The sequence below is a fragment of the Vidua chalybeata genome, chromosome 3, assembly GCF_026979565.1.
Source record: "Vidua chalybeata isolate OUT-0048 chromosome 3, bVidCha1 merged haplotype, whole genome shotgun sequence".
In the NCBI taxonomy this organism is placed as follows: Eukaryota; Metazoa; Chordata; class Aves; order Passeriformes; family Viduidae; genus Vidua; species Vidua chalybeata.
This window is the reverse complement of record NC_071532.1, coordinates 84,682,795-84,708,853: the sequence shown is the minus strand read 5'-3', so window position 1 is coordinate 84,708,853 and position 26,059 is coordinate 84,682,795. Positions and strand designations below refer to the sequence as shown.

The 26,059-nt window shown below is 35.8% G+C and overlaps 1 protein-coding gene across 1 annotated transcript in view; it reads left to right on the top strand.

Moving 5' to 3' along the window:
• COL19A1 (collagen type XIX alpha 1 chain) overlaps positions 1-26,059 on the top strand; it is a 194,809-nt gene that overhangs the window by 87,227 nt on the left and 81,523 nt on the right. Inside the window, exons 13-14 of the mRNA XM_053937526.1 lie at positions 873-917; positions 19,792-19,845. Of these exons, the coding sequence (XP_053793501.1) occupies positions 873-917; positions 19,792-19,845 (99 nt within the window). The remainder of the gene's footprint in view (positions 1-872; positions 918-19,791; positions 19,846-26,059) is intronic.

The following is a 26,059-nucleotide window of genomic DNA, read 5'->3' as shown; positions in this document are numbered from 1 at the left end:
CTAAATTATTTGAGGGAGAAAGAAAAAGTTTGCATTTTTTAATTAGGTAGTTTTTGTGCTGTCTGTATATAATTTTGCCCATCTGTCTTCTATATGTCTCACAAAACATGCAAGTATGCTTTAATAAAAACCTAGAGCAGGTGTTATTTTTGTGTAATATAGACAGACTGCAGATTGCATCTGATGAAGATGTTAACATAGTAATATTGTATGCAGTGATCCTTTTCTGAGCTAAAAGTTAGGAAATTAGAGCTGGAAAGAGCATTATAATAGCCTTTTAATTGAAATACCATCAAACAAAGAATTCAATCTGCTGAAATAACTTGAGCTTGAGTTAATAGTTTAAAACTCCCCCCTTTTGTGTTTTTTCTTTCTTTGTTTTGGTTTGTGTTTAATACTTGGGTAATTTGATATGCTTTTCAAAGTAAAAGAAATTAGTTTTCTTTTCATAAATCATATCTGTATATTTTTTCAGTTGATCTGGGTAGGAGACCTTCACAGTTGACTAGTTATATTTAAAAATTAAAATGAAGGTATTAATAGGAATAAATGTATTAAAATTGGTTCTGCAGAAGAATAGAAGTACTTTAATAAGCAGATCTAGAGTCAATAAATAGTTGAGAATTTTTAAATCTGAGAAAATCCCTTAGGATGAATGGAAAAATAAATGACTCTTATTAACTGACAAAACTATGGAAAGCCATATCATTTTTTGTAGACATTTCACACCTTTTTGAATAAGAGACAATCAGCATCCAAATTACTTCATTTTTGTCTCATAATAAAAGTTCAGTGCAGTAAAATTATTTTAAGAATATAATTACTTGAACAATGCTTGTTTGAGATTTGTATTTTATCCTTTTGTGTTCCAGGGTGAACGTGGCTTTCCAGGTAATAAAGGTGAAGAAGGTGAAAAGGTAAATTATTCTGTCCATGTAATTTATTGGTTTAACAATATGATATATGGCCAACCAAGCAGAGCTTTGTTCTGACTGTCTACCTTAATCCTTTAATTACATGTAATCCTTAATCCTTACATGTAAAATTCTTACATTTTTGACATGTAAATGCTTAAGAATGAGAAGTTCTTTATGCATTTGTTGAGTGCCATCAGGGCTTCATTTATATTTTTTTTTCTCTAAGAAAAAGTTTTTGGAGGAACCAACAGAGCCTCTGCAGTGGCAGGAAATAGTTCAATAGCTTGTTCAATAAAATGGGAGCTAAACTGGCCTTGTGGAAGGCTGTCTTGGCTGATAGAATGCCAGCATTGGGTGGCATCAGATGATGCCACCCAATCTTTTTGTGTTACTTCTGACAGGTAAGTCTTCCTAGGTCATCAATCAAAGGCAAAAAACCCGTGTGTTCAGGGACAAGTGGAAGAAAGAGCCAGACACCAGCTTGTCTAATAGGAATTAAAGTAACAGAGGTGATACTTTATGGTTGTAGCTTCAGTTCTTGAACACGTTCATGCCTGTTTTCTGCTTTCTCACTAATTTTGTCTGGTCTGGATTAGGCAACCTGAAATAAGAATCTTTTCTTGAAATAGGTAGTTTCTCTGTGCTTCAGCCCACTGTCTAAAAAGGGTGCAGAAAAGCATTTCTGCTGAATTTATATATCATAAAGATGAAGAATGACAGAAGCTGCTCTTCTGGCAGTATTCAGACTGATGAAAATAGAGAGTAGGTGGCAGCTTCTGAATTTAAAAAAGTGTAATATATTTGTGAGTTAGGCTGCTTTGGACATGGATGTATTCACTCACCCACCATACCTCTTCAGACGTGTCAGACAGCTTTCCAGTGTTCATATTTTAAAGAAAGCATGCTATGGATTAACAGAATCAAAGCAGATATAAAATGTGGAGGTTTTCTTAGGAAAAAGTATCCCAGTAGCCAAGAAGAAAGAAGGATCAGAAGTAAAACCCAGCATCCATAGCAACTAACATTTATAATGTGAGGATTCAACCTCTGAAAAAAAACACTTGTTAAGCTTGAGTGTTTCTAACTCCAATGACAGATCTTATTTCCTTGGTAGTATCATTATTCATAATTTCTGAAGGGTTTGTGGATTTTTTTTTCTTGTTTTTTTGTCCCCATAATTGCTCTGCAGCTGTGCTGTGCTCTCCTCGAGTTTTATGTATAAATTGTGTTTGAGCACAGGCACATGCTTCCAGCTGTTGCTGCCACTCTCTTTGCTTGATTTCCCTTATTTTAAAGCAGAGATAAAATGACCCAACCACTGGTAGTCACATTTTTCTTATGTGGAAGCTAAACCAACATGCTTAGACCATTTTTTTTTCTTTCTGTCTCATAAATTCAGATGATAATTAAGAGGTCCCATTTAAAAATCCTTCCAGTGTTTATTATTATGTTTGCTATTATTTCTTATTAATGCTGCATTCAACTGCCCTTCAAATTAAAGGAAATAAAAGAGTGGAAGGTTCTTTGTTTACCAGTGATCACTCAAAAATAGTTTGGGCTATTCTCATCAGAAGCTACACATGATATTTGTGTGGGAAGCATGTGTTTGAAGGGTATGGGAAGTAGGTCTTTAGCAGTTATTCAGTTCAGCTTTAATTCAAATAATTGTTTAAGAATAACAATGTAGAGTTTCAGCTACTAAACCCCAGTATAAAAAAAATTATCAACACATTTGCATTTTAACATAGCAGCACAAAGTGAGACAGTTATACTACTTTGAGTGTAACAAACACAATTACAAAGCCCAAAATGGAAGTTTTTCCTAATACCAAAAATTCTGCCTAATATTGCACATTAAGGAAAAAAATTTTGCACACACTATTTTGCATATCACCTAGGATGGGGCACAGCTACCTCAGCACGGGGTATTTGCCATTCCAGACTCCCCGCAGAAGTACATGGAAATGAACCATCCTCTACTTTTGGTTTAGTGACCCTATCATTTCTTAGGATTGAATACTTGAAACCAACTCAGCCTTATACCTTGTTTCATCAAATGAAAATAGTTGTTTTTTTGTATTAGGATCTGCTTTGGCAGAGCAAGCCTTGGGGACACCAGAGGGACAGAGACAGCTGAGGTGACAGTGTGTGATCATTTGTACATTACAGTTATGGGAAGCATCTATAATGTAAATTATTGAGGAAGATTCCTTTATGCTGTTTAAGGGTTTCTCTGCCACACTTGGTTCTTCTTGGGGAATCCAAAAATCTTGTTCTGCTTTTGGTCATGGCTGAACTTGGTTCTCTCTTACAAAATCCAGTAGTGGTATGGGAAGTACAGACTGTGCAGGTGTTATATTGCAAGTTTTCCCTCCAAAGGAAATATACTCTCACTGTGAATTTATTTTAATTCTCCTTTATATTCTGTTTTCTTTGTGTTACATAGATAATGACACTCTTATGTGATAGTCTTATAACTGCAACAAAAACATTGGTTTACCCTTTTATAGCGTGACTGAAAAAGTATATGCTGAGAGCAGTTTTAATTGGTTTGCTGCCAAGTAGGCAAACTATAATCATGGGGATCTGTTCTCATTGTAATACTGCTTCGAATTTTAATTTTACAGTATGGGATAGAAAATATGACTATTGCATTTCATGATGATAGGAAGTCAGAAGGTGCTGATAATAACTAGAAGAAAGCTTTAAAATACAGAATGTTCTTGGTGAATCAGAGATGTAGCCTGAAAATAAAAATGAAATTGCAACTGAAAGACTAAGATGTTCCAAAGTGAAGTATTGTCTGCAACACTAATTAAAAAGTCCTATTAAAAAGTGCTATTTGGTGTTGATATGGCTTCAATTTTACAGATTTTGAAGGGCAAGCACTGGGAATGACTGGTGCTCAGGAATACAGAACCTTTGAGGGAGGACTGCATTATTTACTCTTAGTGTAGAGTCAGCTGAAAATATGCAAACAGCCTTCAAATACATAACCTTGCTGCAAAGGAGGAAAGAAATGGTCTGTTTGTGTGTCTGTAGTGCATGCAGGGCATTGGGCTGGAAATGCAGCAAGGAAGATGCTGTGTAGCCATTAGGAAAGGGTTTTTAATTTTAACACTGTTTATTACAGAAGTAATTTCCTCTTCCAGTGGTATGCACTTTTTATCCTGGTAACACAAAAGGGCATAAACTAAAGACTTGCTTCATGAAAACACACGAGATGAGATTATCTTAAATGACTGTCATTTTCGGTTAATAGCATCAAAATTATGCAAGGTATCCCTTACATTTATTTCTAATTTGATAAGCACAGAGAATGGCAAGACCATTTCTTTTTTAACATAGAGACTTGTTTGTTTTTAATGTCCAGTTAATAGTTTCCTGTGATAGGACTGTAAAGCTCTGGAACAAGTTGCCCAAAGTGGTTTTCCAGCAGCAACTTTTCTTTCTCAGCAAGCCCTGAGCAATCTGGCCTGATTAACAGGTTTGGGTCTGGATTTCAACCTCTACAGGTTTCAAGATCTTAGACCTGTCTTGAAACTTGCAGAGGTTGAAATCTTATTTATTATTACTTATTTTGATACTAGAAGTATGTGCATCACTTGGGGGTTGCAACAGATCCAGTACCTGTTAGCTGGGTGGGAAAAGTCCTTTGAGGCCATCGAGTCCAACCTATGACCTAAGACTACCTTATTAACTGGACCATGGCAGCAAGTACCACATCCAGTCTTTTTTTAAACACTTCCCAGGACAGTGACTCCACCACCTCTCTAGACAGCCCATTCCAATGCCCAGGCACTCCTTCTGTGAGGAACTTGTCTAATGTCCACCCTAAATATCCAAATTAGACAAATAACTTCTAAGATACCATTTTCCTTTTTTAAATCTGTAAATAATTCTCTTTCCTCCTAGTTATTGCTTCCTTTGGTCACTCCAGTTGATACTTTTTAACCAGGTCCCCCACTTTTTCTGTCGTCTTGTCTACATTTTTGGTTAGAATATGTATTTTCATTAGTACACTTTATAGATATGATTCTTTCTGTAAATGAGCTAGAACACTGAGAATTCAATTTTCTGGGACACATGAAACGTGAACTCCATATAGATTTCAATAACATTTAGCAGACAGTATATGTGAATTTTATTTGAAATAGTAATGATGGAAAAGCCAACACATTTACATGTTGATTATAGCTGAGCAAACATGACTTCTTTGTCACTAATAGATATTAGTAATTTTACAGAGCTGGGAATCCTAAATTCTTTGCCTTGCTTATCTATTTCAAAATGCTGGTATAAAATCCCTCTTTGTCTTTTAAGTCAGAGAGGCAAGGTGTGCTGTTATATAACGAAATCACCAGACTAGCTGATATCTCAGAAAACTCAGAAGACTTTTTCCTTCATAAAGCATAGTCTCTTTCTTCTCACACCTGAAGTAGAGGATTTTAAAACTGGATGTCATTGGACATGAGCTATGTTACAGTTTGTGTGTTGTGATATGCATTTTTAAACACTTGATCTCTGGTAAAGTTAGTATTTTACTATAATTCTGTGATTAATATTTCTCAGTAAAATGATATTAACTAAAAAGTTACATGTATTTGAATAAGGGAAACTTTGAGAATAAAACTATATTGATAGTTATTTATTATTTCCAGAGTTTCACCCTTTTTACATTACATATTGCATGTCTTAAAGAGGAGTCTGGGGCTTGTCCAGCCTAAATGTAGAAAAAAATTTCATCTGCCCAATTTTCTTCTAAACGCAGGATGTTCTTTGTATATATTTACTATTTTCTGAAGTACAATTTGAATTATCCCAGGAAATAGGGCTTCATCTATTTCTTTTAGAAGACAATTCCTAATAGATCTTAGTGTCAAGAAGATTTCCTGGAGGTTCAACGTTTTCTACTTCATCCTATCACACCTAATAAAATACTGCTCTGTCTACCTTCTGTCCATCCAGAACACAGAGGGCTATAAACTTCCAGGGTGTCCCCAGGTGTAGTCTTTTGTTTCAGTCTTCAATATGCTTTTCTTAAATATGCATAAGGAAATGAAGAAAGAATCACCTTTCCTAGATCTAACATGACGGTTTGAAGGTAGTCATTATTTAGTGTTTCTAGTATTTTAATGTCTGTATCATAAATTTCAGTGGTAAAAACCAGACAACTCAAGTACTGGGGAAGCTTCCAATTTACTTGAAAAATAGAAGTTATTTTTCATAGATGGAAGACAAAGGTTTATAATTAAAAACACTAAAAAGCTACAATTAAGACAAGCAGTTAGCAACACTGTGTATTAGTAGAGTGTTTCTATTTATGAACTGTAGATTCTACTAGAAATGCTTCAGTCTGAGCAAAAGTTTAGAAGAGTAAATTCTATAAACTGCAAATCTTGGTGTAACTACCTGGTCTTAATGTCTTTGGAGCAAAGGAAGAATGTGCAATTTGCATTATAGACTTAGGGTCCTGTTCCCTAGTTTGGATGTGAGTGGAGTTTGTGCCACTGTACTTAAAATTTGTCTCTTACCTGTGTTAACTGTCAGTGCAGATACTTTATTGGGGCAAGGAGAAGAATATTTGAAATCCTTGAAATCCTGTTTCGTGCAGGTAAGACTGAATGCTTTACCAGTTGGATATAAATGTAAACAGAGATTTTTTTCATACTTGTCTCCTAATGCTATATAGAGAAATATACAAGTTTTCTTTCTCATCTTGTAACAATTTAGTCACTTCTTCTCACCTTCTTTTATTTCTCTCCCTGAAATAAATGCAGGCACGTTGGCATCCTAGTAAGCTAAAGATTAACAGGGCTTATCAGGTAGTTCTGTGATACTTGACTTGATCTGTCCATCTTCCTGTTGTTTAATGCTCTTGCCCTTTGAAACAGGCTTAATCAAAAGTGTCTGTTGGAAATAGTCCCTTGCTTTTGAACTGTGCCTGGGAATCATATGAGGAAATGTTAATTGGATTCATTGAAATGTCTGCAAAAAACCTTCACAGCTGGGGTCTATCATTAAATGATATAGATGACCAAGTTCCAGCTCCCAAGATCTATCACTCTTTAATTTACTTACACATGCCCATTTGGTCAGATTAAAGGTTCATCAGGCTCAGCATCCTGTTCTAATGATAACCTGAAGCGGTGCCCTGGGGACAACTGTAAGGACAAAGTAAGCGAGTATAGTACTCTTCAATTATTTGAGACTGCATCTCAGTAGATGTGTTTTCAGTGAATTTAGTAGTTTTCAACTGATTTTTCTCCCACTAGAAAGTACAGTTTTCTCCTGGATTCATGTAAACTTTGAGCATCTGCAATATCCTGTGGTGAGGAATTGCACTGTTTATCTTCATGTTTGAAGAAACACTTCCGTTTGTTTATTTGAAACCTGCTTCCTCTTAATTTGATTTGGTGTCTCCTACTTCTTTCAGAAGGTTCCTGTTCTCCTTTTCAGTATCAATCGAGAATCAATAAGCTTCTATTACATATTCCTGAGCTGTCTCTTTCAAATTGAAGAATATCAATTAGTGTCTCCCGCTATGAAATATGTTCTGTATTGGATTATCCTTACTAGTTGCTTCTGGATATTACTGAGTTCTGTTCCAGTATTTAAAGATGAAAAAGACAAGAACTTCAGTCTATGTAATATTGCAGTGAAATTCTTTGGTTTATTCTCTGTGCCTTCTTGTCTCCCCACAGGGACTTTTCTATCCTCTCTTTAGCTTTGAGTGTGGTCTCAAGATCATTCTTGATCCTTTTGAAATGGTCATTAACAGTCACTCCATTTAGGAAGTTGTGTTTGTATTCACAGGTGTTATGGCTACATAGGGGATATAAGGATTTTACAATCTTCATCATTTGATGTATATCTACACTGAACTTCATTTGTCTTTTTGCCATGTCATTTCATCTTATAATGACTCTGTTGAGATTGTCATAGTTCATCCTCATCTGTTTTATCCTTTATAATTTGGTATTTTGACTAGATTGTTGTGTACTTCACAACAGTTTTCTTTGAGTGTAAACACTTCAAGTCTTGCTGAGAACAAGATTAGCGGAAAACTGATTTTTGTAATACGTAAATGCTGGTGTGGACTCTCACCCTCTTTCTGCCTTGGACTAGAAATGTAATATTTGACAGGTGTGGAGGGCTTTTGGCATTAGAAAGGTATCTTTATCTTAAACTCTGAAAATGGTAATTTGCACATATTAAGTACAATTGTTCAAAAGTTACTTGAGTCTGACAGAGTTCAGAACTCAGATGGTCCCTGTGGGTCCTTTCCAAATCAGAATATTCTGTGGTTCTGTAATTTACTTAGGTCCACAAAGCTCTCCAAATTCCAATTGCACCCACAATGTAGGAAGCTTCTTGCGTGGTAGGCCCAGATATGGATTTCTGGGCAAGAAAGTTCACATGGTGCTCTGCAAAAACAGCCATGCCTGTTCTGATGAGCTGTCTGGGGTATCAGAATCATTGCAGCTTCCTTAGGGGGCATTCTGTTGAGATACGAGGTTTAACAGTGCGAGCAGAGTGCTGAGTCTTTTGGATGTACTGCTTCCAGTAATGGTGCCTTCTGTGCCACTTTTGGAGATTTCTGTGAAGACATATCCAGAGATGGATGACTGGATGTTATTACAGCTGTAATGCCTAGAGAAAGCACTTGCTAGTTTGGAAGCAAGACTGTAAGCTTTTTAACTGGTAGCTAATAAATGGTAATTAATTTTAAATTAATATAAAATTTTTTACCTGTAACACATGGTACACATTTAGCAACTGAGAACTGTTGTAGAGGATTATTCTTTATGAAAAAGGCTGTACTGACAGGTATCTAATGAGAAGAAGAAATAGGATAATCTAATAAACAATATTGATGCTGCAATATTTGAAAATAACATTTAGCATAAATTGCATACATGCTTATGGAGCCTTGTAGCTCCTGTAGTTTAGCCTCATACTTTGAGACCTCTTTAAAAATTCTTTTATTTAATATTTATAAAATAGGCATGAATGCAAGGATGTAAATTTGTAGATGAAATTACAGAATCATGGAATGGTTTGATTTGAAAGGAGCCTTAAAGCTCATTTAGTTCCAATTTTCCTGCCACGGGCAGGGTCATCTACTATACCAGGTTGCTCAAAGCCCCATTCAAACTGGCTTAGACACTTGCAGGGGTTGGGCAACTTCTCTGGGCAGCCTGTTCCAGTCCCTCATTACCCTGACAGTAAACAATTTCTTTCTTTAATGTAATCTAAGTCTATCCTCTTTTTCTTAAGCAAATTTAAGTCAATGGGCTCTGTATGTAAGCTTTTGCAACTTTGAGTGAGAGTTGTTTTCCGTGAGGAAAAGGATTAGAATTCATGAACAATGTGATGAAAGAAGAAACAACAAAATGGTTACAGACACTGGTCTGTAGAGGAGATGACAGAACTGTTTTCATTAATATACCAAAAATAGAACTCGTGTGCATATGAGGAGGGCAATCTTTCGACAACCCACAAAGACAAATGTGGATGTTACTACTGAAAAGTCAGCAATATACATCTTAAAGTATATTTAAGTTCCAAAGCACTTTTTTCCCCCTCCACTTAGCAGTAGTTAATGTTTATTAACAATACTGTCAGTGATAAAGATGGTCTTCCTCCCAATCTCCTCTTTTCCAGTTGCTTCTTCCTATCCCCAGTGTCCCTGTGCACTGCTATTACAATTGTTTGTGTGATTCCTAGTAAAATAAACAAGTCAGGGAACTGTTTAGATCAAAAAAGTGCCTCTGTTTACTGGGTTTATATCCCAGCACATTCTGTTTCTCCAGACTATTCGAGTACATATATCTATATACTATATAGGTATGTGGCTATTCTTCAGCAAACAATGTAATTCAGAAGAATAGGCATATTTAAGTGACTAAAAGGTGCTGCAGACCTATACAGATGACTTTTGGGGTTGGAGAACACCAGTATGATTCTTTTTGGATGAAGCTACACTGGAAGATGTACTTTGGGAACAAGCCTAAGGTGCTGCAATTTCTAATGGCTCTTGAATTCATGAAACCAGACTAGAGCTACTTCAATGTAGGTTTGGAATAACTCCAACAAAATACAGTGTTAACATCTAGTACTCTGTGCCATTTTTTTCCATAAATCGTCTCTTTTGTGCCACACTCTATGCTCATCTGGAACAAAAAACATACTTTAAAGAAGACCTGACATAACATGGCACGGTAGTCAAGGGTATTAAGACTGTTATAAAGGATCTGCACAAAAGTTCAAGAATGGTAAATTGTACAGAAGGATGTGCTAGTGTAGCTAATCCAGTCAGCAGCTTTATGATGCTAGTTTTTAAAGTATGCACATTCATCACCTTTGTGTATTGTTAAATTTTAGTTTAAGTGGCCAAAGAACCTGGATTAGAAGAGCAGCTAATTTGCAACACCTGCTGAGAGTTTCTGTGACAGTAGGTGAGAAGTAGGTGAAGACTGAGTTGTCTTAGATGTCTACAGGGAACATATCACTGATCTTCTTGGTATGCTGAAGCCAGTATATATTGTGCACAGATAAAGAAAAAGGCTTTATCCTGGTAGCCTTTTAAGTTTTATGTACCTATTGAAGGCTAGCAGTAAGTTAAACTCCTGTTGTCGGTAGCTGGCCAGTGGATACAGTTCAGATTTCCCAGGATGACCTTTCTAAAGATAATTCCTCCCATTCAGCAGCAGAATATTGTCCTGCATATTTATTCTAGACTCATTGGTTTTTCACCCTTCACTGCACAGTGGTTCAACTAGAAGAGAAATGTAATTGTTCCTATGGATGGTATCCATAGAACCTATATGGGCTGATTGTATGGACAGTTGCCAGGAAGGTGGGAGCTGCTTATTTCAGTCCTCTCAAAAGGGGAGAAAACTTCCTGAATTAAATCTCTGAGTTTAAATTAAATTAAATTTACTGAGTTTTGTGCAAAAGGCAGAAATTTCCTACTTTTTTAATTACATTTTGAACTGACCTTAGTGAAGTCTGACTGAGCAAGATGGGTGTATTTTGAACAGATCAAGTCTCCACCTCAGATAAATACCCATTAGGAGACTGAACATACCACATCTTTAAACTGTACCAGGGTTTGTGAGAGCTTTATTGAAACACCAGTTTCCTGGTATAAAGTATGGATTTCTATGGCCTTAATAAACTTATTGTAGTCTAAGAAAATAGAGATAACTGATACTGCTGTCTGTGTAATCCTGATGAAGATGGTTAATAGCCACAGCTACAGAAAAGGCTATTATTCTGGTTGTCATGTGACAGAAATAAAGCTAGAGGTGCAGCCTTTGGCAGAAAAGACATAGCAGTCCATCAGCTTGTGCAAACACTCGATGTGGCTTTAACCATCTGCAGAACATCTTTTGGGGTATAAATAACAATAGCAATGGCCTGCCAAAACCATGAAAGCATGTGTGTATAAAAAATACTACGTTCTGTGAAAGCAATACTATTTGTCAACTGATGTCAAGAGCAGATTGGCTTTCGGTTGCCTTAGGAGACAAGCCCTGAAAAGAAACTAGTTTATTCCTCCTACGGAAAAATCTTCATTCAACACTAACACCAACCCGGTATAAACAGAAACCTCCCCACTAAAAGGCAGATAGAATTTTAAACAATTGTAGCTGCAAGTCAAATCCATTTCTAGTATTTACTTAAAAATGGAAAAATAATCTGCTCATTAAATGAGACAGTTTTTTTCTTTTGAGGTTTTAATCTATTGATAGATACACGAGATACTTAAGGTTAGAATTACTGGGAAGATCAGTGAGGGAAAACAGAGCCAAATTCAGCTATTAGTTTTGTTCTTGAACGATGTAAGAAAAAAACTCTGTTAATAGCTCAGGGATTTGTGCAAGCGGAGACATGTATTATGATTCCCTTGTGTTAGGCAATGTACAAAGACAGAGTGGACCATTTATTTAATCCAAGGGTTATTATAACTAAAATGTGAGAATTAAGACAGAAGATGGATACCTGCAGAACAACCAGACCTGACTGGCTAATTAAAAAATTGATAATACAAGAAATGATGCTACATCTATTATGCAGATTTTGTGCTCATAACACTAGAGGAAAATTGAGTTGGTGTGGTTATTGTATGAAAATAAATTGTATGACCTTGTGTAAACCCTACAATGCCAAACTGTGCACTGAGTTTTACACTCAGATGTCCTGATATTTAAGTGTGTATGCATGAGAACCATCAAATGAGAAGATAAATGATGACTGGAGTTGACAATCCTAATGGGTAGGTGAGAGCAGGATGAGGGAGTATTTGTGAAAATAGCCTGGATCAAAGTGGAAGCTGTGTAGAGGGATGAAAAACATTTTGCCTGTGGTCTGGATGTGGATTGTATCTGAGAGACTCACTTAAAGATAATTCCAGTTCTTGCTGACCAACAGAATCAGTGTTTTTTACAGTGACAAAAAGAGGAAGCTTCCTCAAATAAAAAATGTTGAAAGAAATATTTAAAACAATTTAAACATAGATTAGATATGAGGTACTGGAAAGTTAAGACATGATCTTGGCGAGGAGTCAAGTCTGGATGTAACTGATGACTCACAGAAATGATTGTTGATTTTATATTTGCAGATGAGATTAGCCAGAGACATTGTAGAGGGAGAGGAAAACTGGACCATGAGTGTTCCCTTTATGGCCTCTGCATGGAAAGATGCATGTATGAGTTGTCTGACTGAATTCAGGAGTCTTTATAGTTTGGAAAGCCTTTTGCTTTTGGATTATGAGGAAAGGTGTAGCACAATAAATTATATGCAGTACACCAATTTTTAAACTGAAATGGTATTCTGTGTGTAGAATTTATTGTAGAACTCAGCCAGATGGAGTGAGTAAAGAACAGAATATGCATTAATATTCAGAATGATTTTTTTTTTTTTTTTTTTTTTTTTTTTTTTTTTTAGTTTTTAAAACATATTCAGGGTCTTTCTGGGGAGTTAGACTACTGTTTGTACCCAATAAAGTTTTTGCACTGAAGTACCAAGTAGGATTTGAAAATGGAGATCACCATGAAAAAGCTTTGTGACTCTTCCTTATAAACACATTTTGCTAGACTGATGATACTTTCTGAAGAACATATTAATATATTCAAGTGAATGTTAAGAATACATATTATCTAGCAGACTGAAAGTCTACTTTCAGATAGCTCATGCTTTTAGGTTGTACTATTTTTCTTATTTCTATGAATAAAGCTTTAATATTGGGTTAAGAATTTTTCTATCAAGTTAGGTCTGGGAATAGATGATCAAATAATTACCATAAAGAATGGAGTTTTGATTGTTGATTTTGTTAGTATTTTTCTCCTTGACATTGAAAGGTTTAAAGAAAAAGAAAAAAGAAATTGAAATGGTCATGACAGTATGAGCCATGGCAGGATAGCATACAAAGCAAAGTTTGCAAAATACAGTCTAAATTTCATGTGGCAGAAAGAAAAGCAGTGTGAGCATCTTAAGCATGATTAGGACATTAATTATTTATGTTGGGACATTTATTATTGAAAAACAAACTAAATGTGAGATTGTAATTAGATTTGCATATATTGTAGCAAGGAAGAGTTAGCAAAAATCTCAGTATTTTTCTTCTTATGCTGGCTAATACCTAATACCCAGAAGGATGAATTTGTGTCTTTATGTTTCTTTTACGTTAACAAATCTCTTAGATGAAAAGGTGTTCTGTGTATCTCATCTTTTCCATTTATCACAGTACATCAGAATCCCTTTTAATATTCATTCATTAGTGATCTTTAATGGCTCTGGTCAGCATTAGGGAATGTTAGGAAATCTCTTAGATTTCCACAGGAAAGGGTTACGCTGAAGATAATAACCAAGAAGAGATTCAGTAAGGAACACATTAAGAGATCACAGGAATCTTCACCTGTGTTTTCAATAAGGCATCGCTGGCAGCCTTGCTGTGGCATTTTCTATATGTGAAATAATAGAATTGGGCATTATTTAAGGCGTGGTTCTCAATCATAGCCTATATTATCATATGTATCATAGCCTATATTATATATGTAGCCTATATTATAAGAGTTTTTAATAAGACTGTGACTGAGGATACTTTATTGCCTGTCAGGGTGCCATGGAATTAATAGACTGTTTTAGAAATCAGTGTTTGTGGATGCTGCTATGGGAGAGTTGAACTTTCACAAAGAATGTATGAGAAAGAAATGTATGCCTAAGCTACTTGAATGAATATGGATACAGTCCTTCAATCCAAAGATATTGCTAGCTCTTCAGAATATGTTTATCAGTATACTCCTGGTTTGCCTGTGTTATTTGGTTTCATTTTTATTTTGCTGTTCTGCATCTCTGAACTCATTCAGTCGTTGTGCTTGGCAATAATGGCACATGGACAGAGCAAACATCTCAGTCATATTGCTATTCTGTATATTGTTGGCATTTGTATTAATGTTTGTCTGTCTTTCAACACCTGTAAAAGGATAAAAGGAGACGTTTAATGAGAGAGTTTTGACTCCTTAAGACAGGTATCTGCAAACACTGTAATCTTTACTCAGCAAGGACATAATCCTAAAAAAAGCTAAAACTATTTTGACATGTGACTTTGACACATATTTTAAGAGAGAGTCACCATAGCAGAACCCTGGAGCAGCGGGGAGGAGCGGGGAGGAAATGTTATCCTGAAATAGTGTTCAGGGTTATATCTGCCTCACCCACAGGAAGACACACATACAATGGAGTATCGTCAAGTCTGCTTAGAGCATTCTCAAGCAAAATCTACAGTTAAGGCAAATTCATTCTAATCTTAGATCATTACAGTACTTCTCTGCCTTTTTAACACAAATTCCATGCCCCATTTGGCTACAAATGAAATCTGTTATTTGTATTATCAGTATGGAAACCTTGATGTCCCACTTACACAATTTTTTCCCATATTTGAGATCCATCAGCATGTCCTATGTTCATTTTTTCCTCCTAACTATTTTTCACACTCTCTGTCATTCTAGTTTGAAGAAGAGCAGAAAAATATGATGCCCTGAACTAGCTGTTATTTTTCACTTTTCTCATCAGTGACAAGTAATCCAGAATAGTTGGGGTTTTTTTCAGCTTGCATTTGACAAATGGAGAATGGAGTTTAGCCTTTTAAAAACGTCTTTATGTTACAGATTTCCATGTACTATGTGATCCACAACAATATCCAGATACTTTTCTGCAGCGGTGCTACAGGGTTTATTGTTCATTGGCTATCTCCACTAGAGAGCACTACACTGAAACTTCTACTGGACTTGGGGTTTGAGTTGCGGTTTTTTGGGTTGGTTTTTTCTTTGGTTGCTGTTAGAATTGATCCAAATCATTTTGCATTTTAAGGTTTTTCTACAAAGAATAAAAATGGATGGCTACCTTATTCCTGCTGACAGAATGAGGCAGTTCATTGGTACAGCTTTGGAGCCTTGGGCTGGTCTGGATTCAGATTGTTCTGTGCCTAAGGTTTTGCCTTTAGTTGAGGTGGTAATTTGCCTTTATATGGCCTCTCTGGATAGAAATGTTTAGAGCTTTCTTAGGAATGTGACGCATGACACCAAGCAGTAATTAGCCATTGTGAATGTTTTCAGTATTGCTCAGTCTACGTAAAAAAAGCAGGATGGAAAGATCTTTCTCTTGACATGGTATCCAGTATGTTCAGGCAAAACACTTCTTATGACTCTTTCACAAGACAGCAAAGGCACAGTTTGGAATCACCAGATTTTTGGTCATTGTTTCTTGATAAGTGTGTCTACTGAGCTGTGTGATCTCTATAAAGCTTTGGGATCACCTGATTTATTACTTTGTCTGAGTATCCTAAGTATATGGGCTTGGGAAGACACAGGCTTCAAGGTGAATCCTTCCTGATCATCTCTGTTGATTTTTGTTTTCTGTGATAGAAGTTTATTTCTGCAATGTATTATGCTGTCCCCTTCTGATCCTGCTTAGGAAATAATGCCATGTGCTACAGGGTTACAGCCTGTTTGGAAATGAGCTTCATCTTATATTAATCTTATATTTCCTTGCATAGTACCTCCCAGTCTGAACTGAGTCAAAATCATTAGTTTGCCTTGCTTTCCACTCCTTTTAAATGGTACAGTCTCTCAGCAGTCCTGAGGTGCTTTACCCTGTGTATTGCCACTTTCCTAAAGCATACTATCCCATATTCTGTGGAAGATTTATCCCATATTCTGTGGAAGGTCAGACAGTAAGATTATTTGGGTGTAGCTCTTCATAACCCCATCTCTTCAGACATCTGTCAGAAAAACAGAAAGAAACAAAGGTTGGGTTTTTATAACTGAAGATGTAGGGTTTTTTTCATTCATAACTTACTCAAGAAAAATCAACAAGCATTATTATGAGCTGAGATCACTTTAAAAGAAGCTATGGAGAAGTGGTCACAAGAAAATAAAATTAATGTAGAACATTCTGCTGAGCCAGAGCTGTAACATACCAGGAAAAAAAGGTATTAAAAATGACAAGTCATAACTGTCTTAAAGATATGTAGGTAAAATCATGGAGTTTCACAGGCTTAAAACTATAAGTGTCCACACTGACTTAGTGATATTATATAGCTTGTGTACTTTGGAGAGTAATTCAGCAAGTGTTAATTAACAATGGCTCTTTAAAATTCTTCCAAAAACTGATACTAGGAATTCCTTACTTGTATTATTAACAGGGCAATGTTGCAGAAAAATCTTTATCTTTTTAGTTCAATTTTCAGGTCTTGATGTATTATATTTCAAAATATATTACTTTGCCATTCTAACATGGGGGAAATAGTGTGCAAGGAAAATGAGGCAATCTGAAAGTGGACAAGTGAGCTGGAGGCTTGTACCCTTATTCTGCAGAGGCTGTGGATGTGCCCCTGTCCCTAAATAAAGAATGCTGTCACTGAATTCAGTGCATCCACTATTACACACAGCAGACTGAACCCCTCCCAGCAGTTGCTCTGGAGCAATCCCATCAGCTTGTTCCATCAGGGTAATGGAATGCAGAATTCACCCGAAGAAATACAAATAATTCAGTGTTACATCGGGTTAGTTTTAGCTAACTAATAAAAAAGGCTTGATGCTTTCAGAGTTCTGTCATCCTGTTTTTGCAATAAATAGTCTTTAATTGTCTCATCTGAATGTAGTATAAGCAGGCAGGAGCACTTCTTATTAAGTGACATTAATGCATTTTTCTCTCTTTTCATTAATCTATACGGTGTATTGCCACAAAGCCACAATATTGGCTTTAACATTAACAGCCTCCTCTACACTGCAGAGTAGCTTCAGCGACTCTGCAAATTGGCTAGACTTGAAGCTGTTAATTATGCAGTATAGTGTGCTTCATAAAGACAGAAATTAATATGACTTGGCTCAGTTCTTCTGAGAATAAATTGTAAAAATTGGACCCCTGTTTGGTTTGAATTCTGGCTTCACAGAGAACATCGTATGGACATTCCATACGATAGGCTTGGCAAGTACAAATTGTGTACTCCATTAAAAAATTGGTATGTTCATGTAAAGTTGCATACCTGGCAGAAAGCCAGGGGCTCTGCAGAGGTCCAAGGCTCATTAACAGGGGGTGTTTTTTATAATTTTGTCAAAGAAACTGAGAAACATCTTAAATCCAAATATTGTGTAAATCATAAGGAATGGGGGGTTTCTTTCTTCCCTGCACTCACCAGCCACACTTGTATGTGTCTAGAAAATGCCTGGTGGCATTTTGAAGTTACCGTCTGCCTGCTGGAGAGGAAAAGGCACATTCACCAACATGTACTGCTCATCTCACAGCCAGGCAAATGATAAGTGAGGCTGAGGGGACAGGCATCTTTTAGAGTTAGGCTCTCTGTTTAACTTTTTATGGCAATGTAGATGTTGCATAAAAAATTATGACAAGATACTTTTACCTTAGGTCTCCACCTATACATCAAGACATTTACAGGATATTACAGGATACTACTACTTCTGAAGCAAATCTGTACATATTTGCATCATTTTTCTTAAAGTGTGAAATCAGATACACAAGCCATAGGAAAAAAAGAAAACCTGCTCCATAAATTGGAATGATTTGTAAATCTTCTAGAAATATATTCAGATAAGGAAATATTATGTCAAATATATGAATGTACCTTTATAACTGTTGCAAGATTGCAGCAGTGTAACTGATTCTAGTTGAAGTATCCTGAAAGCACTATTAAATGTTCAGTATGTCACAGTGATGAAAAGGAAAATGTCATTTTTGTGCTTCTAAAAGTTTAAGAGAGCTATTTAAAAAGAACAGTACGCCTGGGATTTCAACTGGGTTATTTTTTTAAACTGACAGTGAAAGAAGATTACTTTCTCAACCAGTGTCTTAATCCATAGAACAAAGAGGACACTATAGCTTAAACATACTAAAATAATAAGTGTTAAATTCCTATAACTGTTTGGTGTCATTTGAACTTTGCAGTAAATCTCCACCAGATTTACCTGGTGGAGTTTTTTTTTTGACCAGTAAGAAAGGGAATACTTGAGGGAAAACCTTAACTGTATGATTCAAGCTAACATGTAACATTAAGTTTCTTATCAACAAGATGTATTAAAATGGAAAAAGTGAAGCAGCAAAGCCATCTTGGGAGTGGGATTATTAAATTCACAGTTTGCTGCTGCTAATTTGTTAGTAGGCTTCAGTTGTTCAAAAAGATCATACACTCATTTTGCAAAACTGATTATTAGATGAAATGCCCTCTGTCATTGCCACGGGAGAAATAGCTCTGAATCAGGACTGTGTCACAAATGCAGTTAGCTGAATGATCTCAGCTCAATGCCATTTACCTAACAGAATTATGAAGATGATGCTGATATAATGAATAGGCTCTGCTCAAATAAATGTATGTTCCCCTGGCGATAATGGAAATTCGGTGAAGAGTTCTTTGTTTTCTTTGGTTTATATGAAGAGCTTGGACTCAATTAATTAAGTCAGTCCTTGCACTTCTATCAGAATTATGTTACTTTATGGTTACTTTTTTTGATCTGACAAACTTCATTTGAGGACAGAGATTCAATTACAGAGCTCTTCAAGCTTGTTGCTTCTGGAAGGTATTTTCTCTTAAATTATGCTTCTTTTGCAGGTGTATTTTATTCACTTTGATAAAATATGTCTTAACTAGAATAGCATGGTTGTTAGAGTTAATATGGAGCTGAATTCTTTCATGTATTCTACAAAGGTTATTGTGTTTTGTAGTCAGTGTTTCATGAGCAAACTCAGGAACCAGCTACAGTCAATCCTGAAGGAAACTTCCCACCATTTTTTTTTTATTTTGATTAATAATGTTGTTCATATTCATACTTGTAAGAAAATTTTCAGAACAAAAGTTTTTTCCATTTTTCTAATGAAAATAGTGAACCATATACTAGTATGGGTCAAAGACAAATGATAATACTGAGGACTTTGTAAATAAACACTTACTTTAAGCATCTGATAACAAAACCGAATCTCAGAATGAAAAAAAAATGCAATATTAAGATTATGATTTTCAAAAACTAAACTGTTCCCTGGTGAAAATTTCTGTTTCACCACCATAATCTTGAAGCACAGCAAGAAACAAGAATGTTCTTCTGTGGTGAGTCCTTATGAATGTTCAGTGACACTGTGAAGTACAGAGAACTGTACCTATCAGAGTGCTAGATATTTTTTAGGGATATTTATTTGGAAACAATTTGTATTGGAATGTAAGAAATAGTTTAGCTTGTGCATTTAGAAATGTACATGTAGAACAGACCAGAATGATAAAATATTTTTGCTGTTAAAAGCATTGTGGGTTAGTATTTGCCATGAGTATATATAATAAAATAAATATTATTTTTTTCAGGGTGAAAAAGGAGATAAAGGAGAACCAGGACCAGAAGGCCTTCGTGGAACAGAGGTAAATGGAACAATAATGAAACAGTCGAGTTACAAACTTCTGGATGGGTGGTTAAGAAATGCAATTCAGACTTTATGTAAGCAGAGTGATGCATGTAGAAATTGGGTATGCCTGGAGATAAAGTTTGCTTTATACCCTCTTCCTGTCCTTCTCACTCTTGACCTTGATGGGGGTTACCCTGACTTTAGGTTTTAATGCTGGATACTCTTGGCTCTCCAATTGCAAAACATTGCTGTTGAAGGCAGAGACCATCTCCCAGATGGGGAATGACTAACATTAGGACTAGAATCCAGATACAGGACTTGGAAAAAACATTCACTAATACTTTTTTTATGCATCTTTTCTGAAAGAATAAAAGGGTCAGCATTTAACACAAATATGCATTTAACACACTTAACACAAATGCTGTGGCAATCTAGCTGGGGCTACTGAAAATGCAGTAACACAGGCTACAAAATTATGACACTTTTTACATCACCTGGCTTTCTATGCACACTGTAACCATAAAAATATTTTCCCTTTTTTATGTCATTATAATTTAATGCTGTAAATCAGGCTATTTTTAAGTAATAGTGGATGTCCTTCATGTGAGTACATGCACTATGTACTAAGCTGAAACTACATTTAGGTATTTGTAGAGGTATTCTCTTGTAGCCTGTCTGTCTGTAAAGGTGAACCGTATGAACTCTCATACATATATGCTGACAGCATGGAAAAAGCACATCTGTGTTTCTTTCCATAGCTCTGGTGACATTTCTGTGTTGGTCTTACATGATCTTCTTTACTACATGAGATCTTGTTCCATCAACCTTTTAGGAAGAGTAAGGTATACCAAGTATCTGATTAACTCTAGGACATACTTAACATAGTGGCACTATGAAAGTGAAAAATACTGAACATTTATCTTTTCAAACATTTACTGAACTGTTGCAATGTGTCAGTAAATGGTAGATTATTATTGTTATGGGAACTGTCATTAAAACATTAAAACTGAAGTAAAACTGCATATGGCAGTATAACATTGAATTGTTGGAAATCACACACAATTTCTTTTTGCAACACTTAGATAAAATGCTTTGAACTCAGTTATCACTTTGTATGGAGATATCAGTCCTTAAATTTACAGGACTGTGTATCATTGACTCTTAGTTTCTATCAGTGTCTCTCTAACTTGCTCTGCAAGCAGAAATGTAACATCTGATATTTCTGCAATAATCAAGTTAATCTATTTACATTGGTGTAATCTGCACTGCTGTATAAAAACAGCCTGAAAACACTTAAAGCTGGTGGCTTTGCCTTCTGGCAGGTGTTGTCTCTGCCTGGGGGAGTGAGGGTTTCCATTCTTACAAGAACTTGAAGATGATGACTGAACATTTTTTCTTGAACAAATGGTAGAAACATATTTGAATGTATTTTAATCAAAATCAGAAAAGCAGGTGTCACAGAAAACTTTTGCTTGCTGTTGCTAACTTGTGTTTTCTTAGCTGTATAGAAAGCTCTTGCTAGAAAGAAGTAGCATGACAGAGGGGAAGCCAGACCTGGCTTGTAGACTAGGCTGTAGTGATGACATACCTAGAAAGTTTTCATTTCCTCTTCTCTCACTCGTGCTAACTGGCTCAGTTAATCTCATTGGGAACCAGGTTTCGAGGCGGGAACTGTGAATATGTCTAAATGTTTCGCACATCTCCCAGTTTATCTCTCCAGTAATCTGAGCCAAGTTCTACAATGCCGTGTCCCAGCCTGGGACATTATTCAAAATCCATCTGACAACATGAATACTTGCTATAAATACTACTACTGTGGTTGCCATTGTTTTTAGTTTCCTAAGGAGTAGTTATAAATAACTTAATATATTACTAATATAGTCCTCCTGTAGTACATGCCCATGTCTCTAAGCATGGTATTTGCTTTTATAGGTTGAACAGTCAGTTTGCTTGAATAGTATCTCTCTCATCCCTTGAGACTCTTTTAGCCACTTGACATTAAACTCAAGAGCCATATTGCTGTAACTAAAATCCTGTGGTTTTTTTAAGATGTTGTTTCCCTTCACCATTCTTTTGGATGTTTTGTTTTAGAGTTGGCTGTGAGACCTGTCTGCTTTTGTAACTGAGGAGTTATGAGTTGTCTGGTCTAGTTGACAAGGTGGTTATCAGTGAAAGGTTGGACTCAATGATTTTGGAAGTCTTTTCCAACCTTAATGATTCTGTGATTCTGTAATAATGCTAGCATTTGTATCACTGTAACAAATGGAGCTTCATAGACACACTATCTGAAAAAAAAATGATAAAAACACTCATAGCCTGTGTGGAATAAGGACAAATTTGCAATATATATATATCCATGAAACTATCTGTGGAATATGTTCTCTGTTATATCCATATGTCTGCCCGTTGATCTGAAGTGAAAAGAAGATCTTTATCACTGAAACTTTTAGACTTTTTTTGAGTCATGTTGTTTTCTTGATCACTGGTGCAGGTAGGAATGAATGCCATGGGATACTGCCAATTACTATTTTCTGATATAAATTAAATCCTTTGGCAAAAGTAAGTCAAAACAGCAAGTTTTATCATATCTGTCAGCATGTGTCATGCATAGCTGGTGGAGGAATAGTGTCTTTCTTGTAAGTGGGAAAAAAAGTAAAACAAATCTGAAATTAAAATCTAGTATGTATATTAAACCCAGTGTTTAACTGGTTATTTTTATTTCTCTTACTGGGGGAGGTAATACCATAAGTGACTTTTCTAAAACTTTCCTACGTAAAATTTTATTCTTTACACACCTGGTGTCAAAGGATGGACCTCTTAAGTTCAGTAAGCAATAAAAGAATCCCAGGTTTCCAATGGAAAGATGGAAAACATAATAAACCTTTTTATTTTGATCCTTGTGGGAAAAAGTAATCAGAAGTATGACCATTTTTAAAAGGATCCTGCATCTTGTTATAATAGCAATAGTTGTTTACCTTCACACCCTCAGGGCCTGTCTGTCTAATCTTGAACTCTCTTAGTATTAGCATTGCAAGGAAATAACTGAATAGGAAGGGAATAATCCTATTGCTTGAAAAAATGAAGTTGGTGATGATTTTTGTTTATATCTAGAGTCTGAGAATTTTGTTAGGAACATAAGTATATAGTAGATTTAATTTAGGGTCCAGTTAATTCTAGTAATATACCATTAATTCTAGTAATATACCAGTTGGAAGTTTTGGAATTCTATTAATGAGAAAAGAGCAGTGTCAACATTTAAAAGTACCTGAGACATAAACTGAGAAAAAGTATATTGTTTGGAGCTATGAAAACACTTTGCTAAATTAGAAAAGTTATCCCAGCATATCCAGGTTGGCATTGTACAGCTGACTTTGAAGCTGTTTTTGACTTAGATTTTAAGGTTGCTCTGTGAAGGAAATGTGGTTCTGCTCTTAGTGGTTAGAGTATTCCCAAGCTCTGTTATTCAGTAGAGATAATTGATCTGATCTGTAATAATGGGGTTGCACACTGTTGGTTAGAGTGTTGGGTTGTGTACTGTATTTCCACTATATTAGATAATATGTATTGTTCTAGGAGATTTCCACTTGATGTGACATTGAACCAGCTTACTCTAATGAAGGCCACGGGATTGCAAATAACAAATTATGTTTTTCCCAAAAGGTATCTTTTAGAGTTGAAAACCTGTTCTCCTGAATATATGATTGCAGTCTGACTGCATTTTCCATTGCCACATGTGTGCAGCACAGTTTATGCTGTGCAAATAGATGCAATTCCTGTAGGCAACATTTGGCTCCTGCAAGGAGCTGCTGGAGTCTTCTGGTTTGGGTCCAGCTGATCTTTGCAATTTTTCATTGAGTAGAGTACCTGGTGTCAGCTGGTGGTACATTTTACCTGTTTTATCTGTTTTTCATTCATTCTGCCAGAAGTACCATTGTCATCCCCTCCAAACAAAAACACTACCTCTAATTTAATCTTTCCCTCATTGACCCCAATTCACACCCTTACTGATATTTGTGATATACTTGTTCCAGTAATTTCTCTGTTGGTTGGAAATTGCATTAAAGTTATCGGTCTTATTTTATGTATGTATATAGGACATTTCTCATTTTTGCTATTTCCAGTATTGTTATCTTGTTAGCTTGGAATTGGTCTTGTATATACATATTCTAATGCTTACTTTACATATTGGTTTCCATAGAGGAGCCATAATGTAAATTTATCATGACCTATAAAAAGACCAAGCTGTAGTCCTTTTAGAGGAGAAAATGCTTCAGCTGAAGACTGTTCATAAACACATAAATTTATATTATTATATTGGTCCCAAAAAGCTAGAATTAGATGGGGAGAGAATTCAATACCCAATTAATTTACTCTCTGTTATAAGAGCTGCTGAAATTTCTAATCTGTTCCTGAATTTCTGGCAAATCTGGTAACAGACTCCTTAGATCAATAGAAATTTGTTTGTTTTCAGAGCTGACCTTGTTCTCCTAAAATATTGCAGAAAATGAGTTTTTCTAACTTAAGGTTTGGTCTAACATCATCCAAATTGTATCTATTTAGATAACCACATTCATTTTACTGAAGCATCCTGTTCTGGTCTCTGCCAGAGACAGGATACCCTACTGTACTGTGCTAAAAGGGGCTGCAGATTTGACTTGGCACAGGAATTCTTTCTTACGGCATTTCAGAGACAGTGAGCCAGCAGCTAAACCTCTCAACAGCTTCACAAAGGTCACTGCAGGGAAGGATAGGCATGGTGCATTCCCAGATGTGTTTTTTGCAAGCATTCACTATGTCTAGAATTTACTAAGTTTATAATATTTTTAAGTGTACATATAATGTGCAGGCAAAACAGAAATACTTATAATGGGTCTATAACATTGGGTCCTTTAAAATCCTCCTTCAAACACTATAAGGTTTCCTGCAAAACATGTAGTTTCCCCTTGTCCTTTTATGTGAGGTCAATTGCTATGGTCATCATCTCTGCAGTAGCTGTCAGACTGCACACCTTACTGAGGTGCTCTTGCAGAAACACTACTAAAACCTTTAAACACAGCAATTAGAAAAAAATAAGCTTCATAGTTTGAAAGTGCGTGGCTCAGGCTCAGCATCTTTCATCTGCAGTTGCATTTTACATTCAGTAGAGACACACAAATATATGTCACCATCTGTGAGTTGCACATTTTTTTTAGCCTTATCTTTTATCTTCTGTAAACATACAGCCTAAGAGCTAATTCCTAAGCTCATAACTATTGTTCCACGGCTGATTTGCTAGCATTGATTTTGAACCAAATCCATACAGTTTGCATACCTGAAAAATCCCTAAAATGGCTTTAAGAATATGGATTGGTTGTGTTTTATGCAGTCTTTCAAAAGGAGGCTGAAAGTAAAATATAACAAATGGAGACAATATTAAAGCTATGTCATAAATATGCAGATTGTAAAAAGAAAGCAATTTTTGGCTTGGTTTTTGAATCCATCTGCCTATTACATTTTTTAAGTTCAAACAGCAAAACTACTTCTGATTTAACTATTACATATTTGGCAAGCTTAATAAAGAACAAATCAAAGCTAAATCAGGGGTATTTACAACAACCACAAATTTAATCCAAAGTGGGTACTTAAATGCTCATATAGTCCTAAATGATGTTCCTTCCAGATGGTGAATTAATGTAATTTTAGCAGGAAGTGAAGTTGCACAAATATGCAGTATTTAGAACACTCATTGATTTCATGTTTCTGTACCCACCAAGGCACAGATGTTAGTTACCATTTTCGTGCCAGTTGTCTCTATCTTCCTAATAATTGCAAACTGAGGAAAAGAGTTTGCAAGGACAGAAGGGGAGTTGGGAAGAACTTTAGTTTGTAAACCCTAATTCAGATGTAAATTAATTTTTTCTACCCTTGACCTATTTAACCTCCAGAATAATAAAGATGGTGGTCTGCTTGTGGAGCATCTTATTATGATCGGGTCTTTCATTGCCTCCATTGTTGCCATTTCATTTTTAAGTAAAATCTTTGAATTTGTAGAGGTGTCTCTGACTTTCAATATACACAGTCTCTCTTGTCACTAAAGCAGTAGTCAGAGGGAAGGCACAAGACAAATCTCTTGACTTAAATGAAAATGAATTCCCGGTAGGCTGGTCCAGCATGATACTTAAGTTCCTTCATTGCTGTAGAATGGCTTGAATTTGCTGGGTGTATTTTGAATCCACTCATTTTTCCATTTG